Genomic DNA, 19,041 nt, shown 5'->3' with positions numbered 1-19,041 from the left:
TCTGAACAAATAGACACCGTCTTTGATGTTTATGTGAAGCCATAGGCAAGCTGGCACATTTTGATGTCCCGTCCACTCATTGTTGTGGGTTTAAAAGGTTGTAAACAACGTTACAGATGGAAAAAATAAACTTGGGAAAAGGGAGACAGACCCAGGATTTAACCTAAAGCTTTCTTAGTTTAGCATTTAATGTCTCACATTTTTTCTTTGAAAACTTGAATCCTCTGCGCAGTAGGACAGTTGACCCTACCTCAGAGGTTATCAGATCCAGTCAATGTGAGCATGGAAGTCTATTTCCAAAATAGCTCTAAAGATGTAAGACAAAAGCTGTCTCCATTCAATGTCCACAGATGTCTCCATCTGAAGAGGGAGGTAGTGAGTCGTACATAGTTTTTCCTATATATATATATTTTTAATTTTTAAGTGCTTTTTACCTGAAATAGATTTATGTCGCTTCTCCTCCTGTCCTTCCTTCCAACCCTTTCCAGGTACTGTCCTTTCAGTCCTTCCTGTGTTCTCTACTCTCCAGTGTGTAGCCTCATTTCCTTTGATTTCACACACACACACACACACACACACACACACACACACACAAAATCTTTTATATTTAATATGAATGCATTTGCCTTCATATTTGTGTGTGTGCGCCTACTGAGTCCATTCTTGTTTGTGTGTATATGATCTTAAGGTTGGCCATTCTTTCACTGGACTGATGGAGCCAATAATGGGCTCATGCCTGGGAGAGGCTGATTCTCTTTCTCGCAGTAATCAGTAATTGCCTGCTCTTCTTAGTCTAAGGATGGGGCCACCTTAAAAAATCCCACTTTCACATTGACATGTCCATTGGCATTCTATCGTTCTGGCTTTGTTTGTGTGGCCATTTCTGGGAGACACTGTTAGACAGCAGACTTTTAGTGTTCTGGCTCTTACAGTCTGGTTCCTGATTTTAATGGGACTGCTTTGAGGTTTGTTTTTCCGTCTAGGACACTGTTGGCTGTGTGTCTGTCATATAGCCTATATTATATGGAAGCATGTTCCCGCCAGCCGTAGTCTCTCAATGATTTTTTATAATGATGGCATGTTGGATTTGGTCATCTTGAGATGATCCTGTGATTTTTTGGAATGATAAAGCCAGAGAAGGAAATTAACAGGACTAAAATATAAGTGAAATCAAATTCTCCCTATTTGCAGATGGTGTGATATTATATATCAGAGATCCCAAAAAATTTGTAGATGCAATTGACATATTCAAAAAAGTGGTGGGGTGCAGAATTAGCTCATGAAAATCGCTGGTCTTCCTATTTGTCTATGAAGACACCAAATGCAACCTCAAGCATGGGTTGACAATGGTGCTGACTATAGTGACCTAGAAGAAGCCAAAAATTTTATTTGATTTTTAAATACGTAGTTTATTTAAAGAAAAGTTCAAATTGATGAAAAGGTATGTGTGTGTGTGTGTTGAGTTCTACCTGTAGTTGAGAAGAATAAGTTAAGTAAATACATGATATATACAAAGTTTGAAAGATTATTGAATCTTATCCATCCAGATTAAGTCATGTCTTTCAATAGTTTAATGAAGAAATAATGAATGTGATCTAATTAATTTGTTAGAGTGTAGTATTACGTTATAAAAATAGCTTAGTGTTTTCTCAGTGATCTCAACAGACTGGGATTACTATTAACGAGGCAGAACACAACTGTAGAATAATACATTTAATGAAATAAATGTGTTAAACAGGTAGAAATAGTCCAATATGCTGCCCTGTATCACCTCAAGGTGAGCGCATCAGGCTAAATTCATGGCAGCTAGTGTGGTTTTCTCTGGCAAATTTCTGTCCTATTAAAGGATATATTCTTTAGCAGGCCTTAAATACCCACCAGATGCTAGAGAACTCCATTCCCCTTTGTGTTTCAGGTCACCCCCTTGCATGGCTTGAATACATCACTCCCACACACCTAGTAATACCACTGAAGGAACATCGTTAGATGGTCAGGCCATTAGCCTATTTATTGCAGCATAGTTAATGTTATTAGAGACATTTATTTACCAAGGAAAGATGTCCACTTATGTTAGCTTTATATCTCTGATTTTAATCCCTTGTGTAATTTTTTTTACTGTTGTATCCTTTGTGCATGGTCCTTTTTCCTAGCTATGACCTGGTGTTTTGTGCAGCCTTAGTTCTTTGGACATGTTCTCTTTATATACTAAAAATGACATCATTTTCAGTTTAGAAACAAAAAGATTTTTCTGAATAAGTAAAGAATAGAATTCTTTTTAAATAAATTGCTTTGTAGGGATTAGAAATTTTAAATAACTTTGTACTTAAGGTAGTTTCTACTTCGAACATATATGAATTTTTGCTAGAGTATGTCTTAAAGTTATTTTCAAAATGGTTGCAAATGAATAGGAGATAGTAATATATTTCAAATATTGTACTAAATATATTCTGCATAGAATTTTTCTTAACAATATAGCCTACACAAATTTTTTTCTTGACACATTTATTATTAGCTATGTATGAAATAATATTCATTATTTTTGAAATCTGTGGAGTAAGAAGTATCAATGTCAGGGAGCAAATGCTGTTTATTAAGAAATAAAAATGCATCACAATTAATTCAAGAAAAAGCACTAATACATGCTTTCAGATGGGTATGTAGAACAGGCCACATTATGATATGTCAGACTCACCTGGCATTATTACAGCATCCCCTACTGTGTGCCACGGAGTATCTAATCTGTGACAGGACCTCCTGTGGGGGAAAAGATGACTGTCAAAAAGTGACGTGGCATGCTGCAGCTAACACCTCCTTCTCAAGAATCGTGTGTATATATATCAGCTTTTCAATATTCAATGAAAACACTTTTTATACTCAACATTTCTCAAACTGTGTGATGATTTATATATTTATATTTATCCTCCACAATGTTCTCCTAACATTGCTTGATTAATGCTAATCCAAAACACAAGGGCATTGTGACAGATGGCTTCGTCTTGGTGGATTCTCAGATTGTTTGTAAATATCGTAGCAAGTGTGGATAAACCCTTACTTGAACAGCAAGTACTAATAGAGCTGCATCTAACACCCAGGTTCCCGTATGTATTCAAGAGATGCACTCACAGAACTTCTCCAAGGCCAGGTCACATGACCCAAAGGACGTCATTGGGACAGCGAAGGAGATATGAGAGAGCTGGGAAATAGTTTTGGTAGCAAGACCGAATTGGGAAGCACTTGAGGCAAAACGCTAGTGTTGCACACCAATAATACTGATGTGCAATAATAATGGGATAATGTGGAAGATTCGGTTTCGACAATCAGACGCCCACAGGGAGTCGGCTCTGGGTGCCAGCTCCTCAGCTTCCTTAGTTCTGAAGCAGAGAACTGCCACTAGTTCTCTTCTTCAGTTTTCTAATCTATAAAATGAACATTCTAACAGGCCCTATCTCACAAGACGTATGAGTGTTGAATGGGCTACTTCATAGAAATGTAAATTTATTCATAATCCTTCAATAGATATCTTCTGTTGCTAATTTATTGCTTATTATTTAATTAAGGAATTACCGTTATAAAATGCCAGGCTCTTGGCATGAGAACCTGCACTGGACATACTTGTTTTAAAATCCTCTTGAATACTCCACAGTCACTCTGGCTACTCATTGCTTGAGTGCAAGTCGACATTATTGCCTAGAGTTGCACAGTGCCAGACCTTTACCAGTCTGAATGCACTGAGAGCAGACATGTCCCGTAGGAGCATACCACTCACAAAGAGCAAACGTCAGCTGGAGGATGCAGGTGCAGTTGGGAAAGCAAACACATTGACCAGCTTCGCTTCTGCTCCTACATCTAAGCCCCTATCCACTTCATTTGTGTTCAAGCTCAGTTCCTGCTACTGAACCTCATTCCCACTCTGTAACATTCATTTTTTTCCATTTTTTGTATCTGTGTCATGTATGTCAATGTAGTGTGTGTAGCTGTGTATGCACATGCGTGTGGGTGTGTTTCCATATGTGCATGTGTGTGTGAGCAAATAGAGGCCAACATCAGTGTAAGACATCTCCCTCTGTCAATCTCCACATTGTTTTCAATGTAAAACCATGTTTATCTTAAAGGTTTAAAGTCTGTTTTTTAAACCTTAAATCTTTGTTTTACTTTTATAATTTTAGTTTTTAATTTTAAACATTAAAAATGGAAAAATTAAAGTGAACTTTAGCTCATTGAATTAACATTTAAGGGGGGAACTATTGTATCATTTAAAATTTTTCTTATTCCTATATATATTTGAGAATTTTATATGAGTTCAGCATTTACATTATTTACATTCCTTCCCCTTCCCTCTACCATCTTTCATTTTCCCCTAAGCTCTCTCAAATTCATGCCTTCTTATTCTTTAATTATTGTTGACACACACACACACACACACACACACACACACACACATTTATGAATACAACCTGCTGAATCCTTTAGTATCACTTTTTTTATTATTATTATTTTTGGTTTGTTCAAGACAGGGTTTCTCTGTGTAGCCCTGGCTGTCCTGGACTCACTCTGTAGATCAGGTTGGCCTTGAATTCAGAAATCTGCCTGCCTCTGTCTCCCAAGTGCTGGGATCAAAAGCACGTGCCACCACCACTCAGCACATTATTTTTTGAGTCTGGCTCTTTGTTTCTACCTGGAACTTGCTAAGTGTCCAGGGTAGCTGGCCACAGGCTCCGAGGATCTGCCTGACTTTGCCCACACTTCCCCGCTCCGAGGAGGATCTGCCTAGCTTTGCCCACACTTTCCCGCTCTGAGGATCTGCCTAGCTTTGCCCACACTTCCCCGCTCCGAGGAGGATCTGCCTAGCTTTGCCCACACTTCCCCCATGGTACTGTAGTTGCAGACAGTGCCATATTCCTGGATTTGCCTGGGTGCTATGGATCTAAACTCAGGTGAGCACTTTATCCAACTGAGAAGTCGTCCAGCCCAAATTTTTAACCAGTGAAGCACATCATTTTTAAAGGGAGCATTGTTGTAGTCCTAATACTACCGGTTGAAACTGCCGTCTTTGTCTAGCCATCTTCGTCTTAACCTGCTATGATCTACACTGTGGCTACTACTGCTCTTGTCATTATGAGCACCAGAGCCAGGGTCATCACTACAGGTAGAGCTCACAAGCCTGCGGATAGTGTAGCTGCCTACCTAGAACACCAGTGAAAGTGCCAGAGTGTATATGTTCATGCTGGCCTCACTCTGCAGCCCAGAGTTGTCATTGTGGAGGCCCTTTGCTCTGGGAAGCATTCGATAGAGGTCTATTATACATTGTGTTGTCGTAGCTTTGGCCAATGGACATGCAAACTGCGCTCTAAAAGTTTAGGGACCGTATCTTCCTTCCTTCTTATCTCTGTTTATCTAAAGGAAGCAATTAAGAGATCTGGAACATTTCAATGAAATGAATGAGTGATGTAGCATTCCCTGAGATAGTGAACTCTGTATCTTAGTGACCCATGGTGCGGTTGGTGTAGCTAGGTGTGATAAATGGTTTCTGTAGGACACGTGACCCAGTTTAATCAAAGGGGCAGAGGCAGAGACAGAGAGCAGAAACTCAGAGAGGCAGAGAGGCAGAGAACAGAGAGGCAGAGAGGCAGAGAACAGAGAGGCATAGAGTACAGAGGTAGAGAGAGGCAGAGAGGCAGAACAGAAGCAGAGAGACAGGCAGAGAGGCAGAGGCATTGGCTGTGTAAAGCATTTGTGTAGTGCTAGCCTCTCTGAGTGTATAAGAAGAGGCTGTGAAGGTGGGGTGAAGAAATACATAATATTGTTTATAATATATTTTATTTCATATATTATAATATTATTATACCTTAGCCATAAATTCCAGACTGAAGTCAGGCAGGGCCTCACAAACTTAAGTTGTCTAGTCTTGAAGACCTAGGGATCAACTCATGTTACTGTAGATGACTCTCGTGCACCCCAGGGTGGAGCAGCTGTGCTAAACGCACCATAGACATGTTGGCCACTGGAGACAGATAAGACTTTGGGAGAAAATAGTAAGTAAAACTAGAGCTAGAACGGGTCACATATTTGCGTAGGATGTTGTGGTTATAAATAAATAGATTCTGATCTTGGAAAAAGTGGAGAAGCCTTTGGCTCCATCACCCATGGCAGTAATTTCCACACTCAAATGCATTTACACACTTAGTGACTGTGATGAAAGGGCAGATTCCTTATATACTGACTGCAGTTGAGCCATGGGCTGGCATAGGGAGCTAGTTCTTAATCTAAGCTTTATATGAGGACGCTGGTGTGTCTTTCGACCCCTGAGAGTCTGTTGTAAATTAATCATATCAGATGGGACACAAGGGGTGGGATGGAGCCCATGCTTGGATAAGGGGTCTCTAGGAGAGACTCTAGGGAGTAGCCGCACCACAGAATGGATACTCTGGCTTGTTTCTACTTTGCCGTGGAAAGGAAACTTCAGCTTTTATTAGGCAACTCATTTTTTTTTTCTTTGTGTGTCTACTTGCAGGTTGCTGCAATCTACAAGGATTCAAGCATTGGGAACCTTATAAATATAGTGATTGTAAAGTTAGTTGTAATTCACAGTGAGCAGGTAAGAAGTAGACACAGTGAAGGCTGTGGGTTACGGTTGGCTTTTGGTGGGACTAGCTGTTGATTTCTTACTAGACATTGGGTCTTTTAAAACAAACTTTAATAATGGAATTTGAACTGGGTATGGTGATTTTCTGCTTTTAATCCTAGCACTTGGAATGCAGAGGCAGAAAGATTTCTGTAAATTCAAGGATAGCCTGGTCTACAGGATGCCCTCTCCCCAGTGCTGTACAGTTTAGACCCTGTCTCAAAAAGACTCTAGGTGGTGGAAATAAAATGAAATATATATATATATATATACATGCACATACATACATGAGAAATAACACACATGAATCAACAGTTTAAAAATCCAAAATGAAAACATCCATTCCCTTTTATAATCATATTGTGGAAGGATTTAAAATACATTAACTTTTTACACTTGGATTTTTGATCCTGAGTATTTGATCATTTTGTCAGATCATTTTTTTATTACAATACTAAAATGCATCTAACTAAAACTAAGAGCAAAGCTGATACTACTCTTGAGGCACTTGTAAAACCGGAGTTTGATAAACGGAATTCTAATGGACCTGGGGGGAAGTGTCTGCCCCCCAGACATTGAGTTGTTCATTACTTCCACAGGAAGGACCAGTGATCAGTTTTAACGCAGCCACCACCTTACGAAACTTCTGCTTATGGCAACAGAGTCAGAACGTTCTGGATGATGCCCACCCTTCCCACCATGACACTGCTGTCCTCATCACTAGGTTTGGCTTTTGAAACCATCTTGCCTGAGAATTGATATATTTTGGTTACATTGACTATGTCACTGAAACATGAAAGCTCCCGAGAGCTATCATAATGAAAGCATTGACTCTTCTTTCAGACTGGAACTCTGGGAAATTCATCAGGACACCATCAGTTGTCCAGATGAATTGCTGTAGTCTAAATACAATGCAGTCCTCAGTCATGTTAGAGACAGAATAGGAGCATTAGAAGTAATATGTGGAAATTGACATACATGTAAAATGGAGGGCCAGTTTTACTCATTTCCTTGTGTGTATGTGTGTATTTATCTGTCATCTTTTATCAAAATCGGTGTCTGTCTGGTTTTGATTTTTAGGGCTTCCCATATTTATCAGGCTTCTCTCACTAGTAATAAATTCCATTGTCAAAATCCATTTCCATCTTCTTAGTGGCATCATTCAGTGCTAATTCACACCTGCTTGAACAACACTTAAAATACAGGGAGGTGTAGTACTTGTTGTTCTGTTGGATGGTTTACTGATGAAATCCTTTACTTTTGGCTCAACCTCAAGGAAAGGTGAGCTTTTCAGAACCTTGAAATAAACATCTGTTTTACCAGTCTTTTAAAAGAATAGGTAGGGTTGTCTTAATTTCTACGTGCCGTCATAGCCTATGGTTTGGGCCTGCATTCAAGGGCAGAGGTTCACCATGAAGGATTTAAGATAGGAAGGAAAAAGAACAGGGAGAGATGAGGTAGGGGGAGTAGGGGCACTGTGCAGCTACACAACCAGACTCCCTCATGCAGAGGCAACATGGAAAACCTGACATCTGAGAGCTCCCGTGTTTCACCCAACTACTGGTTATCAGTGTTTCACATACCTATTGGTGTTATCAGTGCTTCACATACCTACTGGTGTTATCAGTGTTTCACATACCTACTGGTGTTATCAGTGTTTCACATACCTACTGGTGTTATCAGAAGAGGGTAAACTGAGACTGTGAGAGCAACTTCATCTTCTAGTATGAATTCGCAAAGCATCTGTTGCCCACCGAGGCAGGCACACGAGTGAGGCACCCATAACTTTAAAGGCTTTGAGCGTGCCATGAGCACTGTGGGTTGGAGGCTGATTGGTGATGGTCTCAATAGTTAAAGCTTTGTTTTTGTGTTGACTTACTACAACCACATTTTCAGAAAATGTCTCAAAATACATTCTTTTCTTTTAAGGGAAGACATTTGCGGAGCTAAAGAGAAGTGTGACACATTAGGTAAGTTCTTTCATCCATTAACCATATAGCTCATTGACTATTTAATGAACTATAAAAGATACATTTAGAGATTCCTTTTTTGTCATTTTAATAATTTTGATGTGTTGCCTTGGTACATCAATGTTTCTTGCTTCTTTGATCCTGCTCTGAATTTTGTAGAATAACAAAAACTAGTATTTAGTTGTTGTCAAGTATCAAGTGCTATGCACAGCATGGAATTTAATGTGTTTCTGTGTGTATGAGATAATATACAGTAACCCACATGGCAGCTTAAAGGTTGTAGTGTAGGGCCCTGAGCCTGCCACCAGGTCTGACAGCTGGGACTTGGCTACTCCTATAGAAAGCCTGTGTTCAGTTCTCATAGCATGTCTCTGCCTTTCCTGATGAAGTAACCCGCACCAAAAATTTTAGCCTTGTCAACTTCTTCCAATTTCTAAAAAGTAGTAACATTACCTATATATTATTTTTCTAAACACAATAGTGTTTCTACTTCTGAGAGACAACCAAGGGCGATAGCATAGCCTATAATGTTTTGGGGGTCTCTTGGGCAACCCTGAATAACAGCTCAAAAGGAGAGTTTTCATGCTTAGTGTTTTCCTTTTCTTTTATTAGATTGTCTATGGCTCTTGCGGGGGCACATTGTTAGTTCAGATGAGAAAATTCCACTTGAAGTATATATGTGTTTATGTACACACATAAGTATGTTTTCTTCATAATTATATATCTATGTCTGTATGGAATTAGCTTATATCCCAGCTTTCTCTTGTTGGGTAGTCACTAGATACCTTTCCCTTCAGTTCAGCAATGGCAACCAGGAGGATTAGCTAACTTTCTCCAGCGCTCTCTCCTAAATAAATGATGTAAAAATCAGTTTCCCTTTGTTCAGTTGGACCTGCACAGTGGTGTTCATTACTTCATTTCTGTCATTGCATACACCTCACAATAGGTAAATTTTCTCATTTAACACTATCCACATTAGAGTAGGGACAGTATCTATCGTTGACCTGGAGCTAAGCTGGCAGCCAGCAAGTCCCCATAATCTTCCTGTCTCTGTCCCTCGCAGTACTCAGTTACAAGGGCACATGACTTTAAAGGCTTTTGTAGAAGTTTTAAACTTTTTAAAAGATGCCTTCTGGGGATTTGGACTCAGGTCTTGATACTTGGACAGCAAGCACTTACGTCTGAGGATGCATCTCCCACCTCCAAAACTTGTTTATGATGTCATTTCCTTTCTTATTTTTCTCCCTGAGTTACAGCCTGAAAAATATTTTTAGTGTAGGTTATTGATGGCAAATGATCTTTTTCAATGATTTGCACATTTCCATTTTAATACCTATCTTGTTGAGTCTCAGTTTCAAGTTGACATTTATTTTCTCTGTGTTTATTTCATTACTTTACCGTATAACTTTTGTTGTTTAAAACTATAGTTCAGTTATGCAGTATTTTTAGATTTATTTTTATGTTATGTGCATGAATATTTTGCCTGTATGCATGTATGCACACCACATGCATTCCCAGTGTCTATAGAGGTCAGAGGAGGGCTTCGGAAATCCTAGAACTGAAGTTACAGATGGCTGTGAGCTGTCATGTGGGTGTTAGAATAAAAACCACGTCCTCTGCAAGAGCAGCAGGTGCTCCAAACTATTGAAACATTACTCTAGCACCCCCAGTGTATGTATAACATATACTACATATGTATGTGTATATATATATGTGTATATATATGTGTGTACATATATATAATTTAAGATGATCTCTCTCAAACACATATTTATGTATATAAATTGTATGTGTTTCTGTGTTTTACCTTAATGTATATCTGTGAACTACATATATGCCTGTGAACCCATAGATCCAAAGAGGGTGTTGGATTTCCTGGAGCTGGAGTTACAAATGATTGTGAGCCACCATATAGGTGCTGGAAATTGAAGCTTCCTTTGGAAGAGCACCCAGTACTCTTAACTGCTGAGCCAGTGCTTCAGTTTGTGTCTTTTGTTCTAACACAAGGGATCCTGATAAACTGGGGCCCTTGCTACCTTGTATCTTAGGTAACTTTGAGACATCTCAGAATCAGCTTGAGTGAATCTAGGCACAAAGTATCCCCCAGCTTCTTGCTACCACAGTGCTAACTGTTGACTTCAGACTTTGTTCATTTGCATGTGTAGCCTTGTAGGGCAAACTTGTAGTCCATTTTCTCATTATATGAAGCATATATATTTTCACAAGTCTGTTCTATGAGTAAAATTCTACAGTGTGTATTTTTAAAGATGAACTGTGAAGTTCTGTCATAATGGAGTCACTATTGTATTCCAAATCTCAGCTCGGCTCTGAAGATGAATCTGTTAGAACTAAGCTCTTGGCAGCTTGTTACTGCCAACAAAGTCTAAGACAGAGGACAGCTATAGGAAGTGTCTCCCCCATTCTCCTGTTTTGATGAAGGAGAAATGCATTATAAAGTGGGAATTGATTTCAAACCTACACGTGGGAGCATAGATTTTAGAAGCTTACTGATTCTTTACTGATCATAGATTTGTGAATTTAACATTTATGTCTTTAAATGAACAATAAAACTTTATGACTGTTTGGAAATCTACCTCTATGTAAGGATGATTTTCAGATTTTTAGCCTTTATGAATAAAAGGATGCCTAGAAGAAGGCATTGCAGTGACTATATCCGCTCAATACTAATTCTTCAACATATAGTGAGAAGGTGATGGTACAGGCATATGCCCACTCTTGTGAAAAGAATTCTCACAGGCGAATGGATACATTTACTAATAAATGTTAAAGGGTGGAATTAACAGAAACTGTAGTATTGATTTACATTGAAACCCCCAATATCTAAGCCTTCAATGATACTGATGTACTGATGGAGTCAGGAATGTCATAATGAATTATTATTATTATCATTATTATTTTATTCCTTACTGTTTAAGCTTTTGGAACTCCACAAGCTGGAGTTGTTATTGTTGATATTCATCTAGGTCCCACTACTTTCATCTGTCCACAGTATACTTGTTTGTATGTCATTCTTTGTATGGGGAAGAGCAGATTCTATTGTACAAACCACCTTCTCCTACCCAGGTAGCTGGGCTTTACTGAGTGTTTGCGGTCGCTCCTCTATCGCAGCCATTTCTTGTCTTAGCTGACATATATTAAATAGCTAACACCATGTCAAACATTTACACTTGACTTGTATAAATATGTGGTATTTGAATATCTGTATACTCCAAACTTTAAAGTCAAATGAAAGCCACGTCAGCTTCATTCTTCTTTTTATTTGTCTACCAACTAGAGCTCTTTGTCTTTCGTAATACCCACACTAGATAGCTCTGTTTTCTATTCCCCTGTGGTAGCAGAAGAGTATTTGCTCATCTTATTATTATTATTATTATTATTATTATTATTATTATTATTATTATTTTGCATGAGAGAATCCAAAACGTCCCCAAAATATTTCAATGCAAGCCATTTAGTCTGTTCATTTACTTTTCGGCTTTAAATATTAGTTCACCGTTAATAGACATCTCTGCAGTAATTCCACCACCAGTGAGTGGTTTACATTTAGTTTTGCATGGCGATTTTGATGCTGCTTCCCATTTTGATGAAGTACGTGTGTGTGAATTTTTAGGCTTAGCAGAGCTTGGCACCCTGTGTGATCCTTCGCGGAGCTGCTCCATTAGTGAAGAGAATGGGCTGAGCGCTGCCTTCACCATCGCCCATGAGCTTGGGCACGTGTGAGTACCTTCCCTCACCTGAGGGGTGTGCCTTCCACTTGCAGACATTCAGCCATGAGCACCTGTATTCCCACATCAAGTATTGCAGTGAGATTTTCATCCTTCATCCTTGAGAGGCTGCTTTGGTCCTTTGTGGTCCATGTTAGGTCAGACAGGCTGCACAGACCAGCAGTTCAAAGAAGTAGAACTTGAATATTCTTTTATTTCACTTACTGTACTGGTTACATGATGAGGACCTTTAGCCTTTATTCCTTGTCATCCTATACACGGCCAGGTACTGTCCACTGTCATTTTGGGGGAGCTTACAAGGGCTCCTGGTTCTGGAGAACTCCAGCAACACTTGAAAGACCAACTCACATCTTGCTTATTTTGCTCAGCGCCCTCGCACAGGCCATGGTCCATGGGGTTTCTTATTCATCGAAAGATTTGTTGTAGAGATCATCCACAGCTATTTGGTGTTCTCTTACTCCTGCTTTAGGAAAACCCTGTTGGGGTTCTGTGCTCTAGGAATGGAGGTCATGGTTTCCCATGATGTGCTCAGAGCCCCCAGGAACAGTCTGAAAGTCTTACAAATTCATCTTCTGAGAGATAATTCTGAATGTAGCTGCAGAGCAGGCCATTATGCTCCTTGTTTTGCAGCTAGTAAGGGATCGAGGCCAGAAATGGCTCTTTGTTTGACCACATTTCCTCCCTGATCATGACAATGGAATGTTTGTGAACGGTAGTTTGAGATGGGATAACTTCTTTAGAAGGTGCCTCAGTTCCCCTTTAACTCGCGATCACCAGCAGTTTTATATAAAGGGGACAGAGGGATGAGGCAGAATGAGGGAGACCTCCGGATTGTTGAAATCCTGCAGTGGTACCTCAGAACACATTTGCTGGTCCCTAAAGCTGCCGACTTGTACACTGGGCAGAGAGTGTGGCACTCACTAGATGGATGTTCTCCCTGAGGAACCTCAGGGTTTCTCAAATGTGGGTGAATCGTAAGGGTGATTTCCATCCAAATCGGAGTCTGTGAGGCCAGCCACGTAGTCTGTTGCTGGCCCGATAGCTCTTAAATCACTGCTCCCACTGTCAATATTTGCATGACCTTGGGCTTGTTCTTATTATTATGGTCTGTTGATTGTTGCTTATGATGGGTCAGAAGCCCCAGGCTTCTGCTGATATGTAGTTTGTATGTAGAATGATACTGAGCTGGAGATGTGCCAGTCAATGGTCTAGAGTCAATGGTCTAGAGTTAATGTGATGGCATCTTACCTAGAATACATACCCACCTCCTAGATGTCCAGGTGGAAACATACAGGCATGTTTTTGTGAATAGTGTGCTCATATCCTGAGTAGATGGGGCAAATTCGGAATAGTTTTATTGTTTAGATTTTGATGACAAATAAGAAAGATGAGACTATCAAAGACACGATCTAGTTCTCACCTGAAACCATGACTCTAAGCATAGAATTTCATCTTATGTAAAGACCCAGAGTATAAAACCTGATGTAACTGGAATTGTCTATATTTATATTGTACAGCTGTAAAAACACAAGGGGATTGTTATTAATTAATGTTATGTTCACTTTTGGTAGTCTGTAGTGTTTGCTTTCATTGGGATTGTTATTAATGTCGTATTCATTTTTGGTGGTCTTAAGTGTTTGCTTTCATTTTCAGGTTTAATGTTCCACACGATGACAGCTTTAAATGTAAAGAAGCTGGGATTAAACATCAGTATCACGTCATGGCCCCAACACTAAATTACCACACGAGCCCTTGGACCTGGTCAGCATGCAGTCAGAAGCACATCACGGAGTTTCTCGAGTGAGTCTGGGTTTCTGTGACTTTAGTTGCTGGGTGACTGCTATGTACACTGTCAGACTTCACAGCTGCATGTTCCTTTAGAATGGTCCAGTAGAGGGTTAGTTTTTCATTATTAGTATACAAATAAAAGTCTAAAAATGAAAAGATATGGGTCAACAAGATGGCCCAGTGGGTAAAGTCATTTTCCTGATGACTGGAGTTCAGTTCCTGGAATCCACATGGTAGAGGGCAGAATCCTGCCAAATTGTCCTCTGACCCCCAATATGTGTGTAGTGGCAAGTGCGCCCCACACAATAAATGAATGCATAAAGAATTTTTAAAAACAAGGATTTATATATAATATTTCACTTGACATTTTTTGTATTATAGTTCAGGCATATAGATGTGTGTTTTTGTCTTTGTTTTTTAAATCTGGACATTTTCTTGTGCCAAAAACTGTTCGTAGAGTGACTTCATGACCGTTGGAACACACTTGTGCATTTTTCAGATGTTACTAAGTAACTCTGAGAGGCTGTTGAGTGGCAGAAGTTTAGGGTGTCCCCTCAAGACTAAGAAGAGCTGAGGTCCAGTGAAATCTGCTTCTGCTGCCACAGAGAAGGAATCTCTTGCTGGCACTGAGGAATCTCTACCTGACATGCTCTTTTGAGGCTCTTGGTAGCTTTGAGAATAGGAAAGCTGGTTTCCCAACCCTATGGCTTTACTTTCTGCTAATTTTCTTTGCTTTCTAATGTCTTTCATTAAAACTGTGTTTCCACCATGGTCACTAGGTTTTATCAAGATCTTCCCATAAAATATTTATTCACAAATCCAATTCTTCTTAATTTCCTCTATAGTTTATATTCTCGACATAACATCATTAGTATTTTGCAGTTAGCTCTCTTGACAGAAAGGATGGAGAGGACTCGACTAGAACCGTGGTTCTCGTAAATGAACCACCATCTGACATCTGACCCGTCACTGGCCAAAGCATCACTGTGCAGCCTATGACTGCATTCTCATAGCAAGCTGTGAGATAAGAGATCACTCTTCTCAGCGTATGGAGGGCGAGACCTGGCTGAGGCAGGTTAAAGAGTTTATTCATTAGCACATCTCCTGGCACAATAAGGGACTTAAACATACATAAGCCCCAAAGCCAGGGAATTTAACTCTGCTCTGGTTACTTCCTGAGCAGCCTTTTAAAGTGGATAAGTATTCGGGCTTTTGAAATTCCCCTTTTTGTTGTTGCAGTTTAGAACAAGAAACATAATACAGCTTTATTTTTAAACTTAGACAGTTTGGACGAGACATTTGAGGCTAAAGGGTCCTGAGAGTGTGATGTTAATTATATCATGGTAACTTGTCATTAGACAGCTCTTATGTGCAGGGCTGGGGATGACCTCCAAGTTCCCACACATGCTGCGTAGATGCTGTGCCACTGAGCTCCATTCCTAGCCCACCCCTCATGCCTCTGTAGCTTCTAAGTGTAAGTGGGGTTCCAAACAAGTACAGGCCATGCCACGACATTTCACCTGCCAATCCTGAGTGGGGATCCAGTGTGCAAACAGACACAGTGAGAACGCCTCAGGAAAACCGACATCGTCACTATGTTTGCTTGGCTGATGTGGCTAGAGATGGTTTTTTTTTAGATCATGAGATTGTGCGAATATTGTCTTTGAGAGTAATGAACAACAGAAACCTGGTGGAGATACTACCGTGTATGCACGTGTATTCAAGGTGTCCTATTTTCTGTCTCTGGTCCAGCACTGGCCATGGAGAATGCCTTCTCGACAAACCCAACGGAAGAACTTATGACCTGACTCCACAGCTGCCGGGCTCCGTGTACGATGGGAACAAACAGTGCGAGCTCATGTTTGGTCCTGGATCACAAGTGTGTCCCTACCTGGTAGGAGAAACTCTACCTTTTTGTTTGAAAAAAAACTACGTAGAAGTCATAGCAAGGATGTACTTCAAAATATGCATTCATTCTTGAGTGGGGGATGGATTAGCTGCTCTTTCCTAGAAAGGGCCTAAGACAGCGAAAAACCAAAACTAATGATGTGTTCGGTATAATGCTAGGTACTTCCAGATAAATATTGCTCACTCTCACAGATTTCTATAAAGTATTCCTTTTGGAAGGTATAACCACAGCATAGCTATATGATATAAAATTTTAAAATACTTAAATACTTATTTGGGGAGGAAGAGGTTAAAATTTTGGATTTTTTTGTTTTTGTTTTTAGTATTGAGTCATTTTAAGGGCCTCACAAATATAATGGATTGCATGCCTTTCTAAAGATGTATTTTATTTTTAATTATGTTTGTATGCATGTTTGTAGGGCTATATGTATGTAAGCACAATGCCCACAGAAACCAGAAGAGGATGTTGGATGCCCTGGAGCTGGAGTTTCTGGAGGTTATGGACTGCCTGGTGTGGGTGCTGGGAACTGAACTCAATTCTGCTAAAAGAGCAGTAATTGTGTGGAACTCCCCAGCCATCTTTCCAGCCTTTCATGTCTGTTACACAGATGTAAACACAAAGGAATTAGATGCTTAGTTTAAATCAAAGTATTCTTCATGATTTATTTTGGGGACATTTTCCAATGGTCACCCACTTTCACTTTCCATGACAGAAACCCATCAGATACCATAACCCTCGAATCAGGTCTGCCACTGAGATTCTCTCTGATGCGGGTGTAAAGTTAGGGTGTGATTTACAGATCAGTCAGTGCTGTGCTGCATACACACTTCACTTTCCCAAGCAGAACAGACCTTACACTTTCCTCCTTTCTCAGCATGAACTTGCCAGTCAACTTCCACCTTAACAGAGTCTGAGGACCTCTGGGCCCAGGAATATAGACTTAATTTACTTAAAATAAACCTATACACGTTGAGAGCCCTCAGTCTGAAACTCCAGAATCTGAAAGGCTCTAAGTCTGGAAACTTTGCCAGTTTGATAGCACAGATGAAAACTTCCCATGTGACCTCACACCACAGGCCCCCTTGAATGACACTGGGGAAGTCGCTGCTTGGTCCAGCTCTGGTGTATATCAACACAAGTGAGTTTTGTGCTTGGGCTTGGATCTCAATGCCAAGGGAACTTGCTTGTCATATATATTTTTAAAAAAAATCACAAGGTATAAACAAGTTAAAATCTGAAAACTTCTGATTTTGGCAGCTTCAGATTCTGGTTAATACACTTGCACTACCAGTTAACAGTTCAGGATCATCGCCCAGCGCAGCATTCTTTAACCTGTGGGTTGTGACCCTAGACAACCCAAACAGCAGATATTTACATTATGACTCATAACAGTGGCAAAATTCCAGTTATGAAGTAGCAACAAAAATAATTTTATGGTTGGGGGTCACCACAACATGAGGAACCATGTTAAAAAGTCACAATGTTAGGAAGGTTGAGAATCACTTGGATAGAGGCTACCACACAATAGGTGCGTAGTGAATGGGCCAGTGGAGGTCACTTAACAGCAAGAGTGCAGAACTGTAAAGCTCATCCCACATAGTGACTAATACATTTAAGGCCTCAGATTTATAGTCACAGATCTTAATAAACTTAAATGTCCGTCGTGAGACTGTCATCTTAGCATTTTATTGTAATGGCTGTGTTTCTTTCTTCTGGTCTGATTTCGAACACCAGATAAACTGTGCATTTAAGTTCAGAAATAGAGGGATTGATTATCTTGGACACAGCTCCTACGACTCTTGTGTTTTCTTGCATTTGTTCAGAAATTGTAAATATGCATCATACTTCACGGACTCAGGAATATTGATGTTTTTCACAGTATTCCCCATGCATGGCACTCATACACGGTGCCATTGTGCCAGGCAGGGAACCTATGAATAAAATTCAATAACAACAACAACAACAACTACTACTACAACAACAACAACCTCTCCAGAAAAATGTCTTGCAAAGAAAGGAAGCATGTTCAAAATAACTGAATATTTCCACTGTGACTCATTCCTCTCATCATTTAATATACTAGTAAAATTTCAGATGGTTTTCCAAGTGAGTGCTGTGTGAGAACTTGACATTTGTTGACTATGTCTAGCTTCAGCCGTGAGCTAGGGAACAGATCACGTGGCTTTGTGACGCAGAGACTTTGTGTGTCTGCGTGTTGATATCTGCTCTGCCTTGCCTGCTTGCTTGTTACTCTGCAGAAACAATGCCGGCGTCTGTGGTGCACGAGTGCGGAAGGCGTCCACAAGGGCTGTCGCACACAGCACATGCCGCTGGCAGACGGGACGAGCTGTGGTCCTGGGATGGTAGGTTTTCTCAAAGGGTGAGTCTTGTATCCAGAACTTCTGGAATGGACATCTGCTCTCTGCATTTCTCGTTGTTTGCTGCCCTCTGTGGCTCAGCTAGTTGAGGTGACTGTATTGCTGGGTTTGTTGGAAACAGTATAGTGTCAACTGAATTAAATGTCTCGTTTTAACTTTGTTCCTAAAACTAATAGATGGGGTTTATGTTATATATAGTTATTTAAGTAATTACATGGATATACATATTGTATTTTCATGATTATGATAAATACAGACCTCAGAATGTTAGTATGTCCCCGGCAACCCCCCCCCCCCAGTTACATAGATGTTTTCCTTGCATATATTTTCTTTCTTAAACTTTAATTGAATATAATTGACTGTGTTAAATGGTTTTCTCCAATCTTTAGTGGTTCAAAATACATTAAAATAAGTTTCATCTATAAGTGAAACACATTGTGGTGTCATTTGAGGTGAGGTAGTGGCACCTCCAGCTTTAGTTTTTTCTTGGGATTGTTTTCATTGTTTATGGTCTTTGCTGGTCTCTGTGGATTCTTGGATTGTTCTTCTCTAGTTCTGTAAAGAATCATGTATGAATTTTGATGGGGATTGCACTAAATAGGTAGATTAGTTTTGGTAGCATTGGTAG

At 39.9% G+C, this 19,041-nt stretch overlaps 1 protein-coding gene across 9 annotated transcripts in view; it reads left to right on the top strand.

Moving 5' to 3' along the window:
* The window catches only part of Adamts20 (ADAM metallopeptidase with thrombospondin type 1 motif 20), a 130,695-nt gene that overhangs the window by 33,853 nt on the left and 77,801 nt on the right, over window positions 1-19,041 (top strand). For all 9 annotated transcript variants that reach the window (XR_004113529.1, XR_004113531.1, XR_004113533.1 and 6 more), the window contains exons 5-11: window positions 6,512-6,595; window positions 7,222-7,346; window positions 8,552-8,592; window positions 12,224-12,329; window positions 13,992-14,138; window positions 15,879-16,020; window positions 18,294-18,398. Coding sequence is in view for 3 of the 9 variants with exons in the window: in XM_031353648.1 (XP_031209508.1) it covers window positions 6,512-6,595; window positions 7,222-7,346; window positions 8,552-8,592; window positions 12,224-12,329; window positions 13,992-14,138; window positions 15,879-16,020; window positions 18,294-18,398 (750 nt within the window). In the remaining 6 variants the exon portion in view is untranslated. The remainder of the gene's footprint in view (window positions 1-6,511; window positions 6,596-7,221; window positions 7,347-8,551; window positions 8,593-12,223; window positions 12,330-13,991; window positions 14,139-15,878; window positions 16,021-18,293; window positions 18,399-19,041) is intronic.

The sequence above is a fragment of the Mastomys coucha genome, unplaced genomic scaffold (assembly GCF_008632895.1).
Source record: "Mastomys coucha isolate ucsf_1 unplaced genomic scaffold, UCSF_Mcou_1 pScaffold11, whole genome shotgun sequence".
Taxonomy (NCBI): domain Eukaryota; kingdom Metazoa; phylum Chordata; class Mammalia; order Rodentia; family Muridae; genus Mastomys; species Mastomys coucha.
The sequence above is the reverse complement of the archived record's forward strand: the minus strand, read 5'-3'. Positions and strand labels throughout refer to the sequence as shown.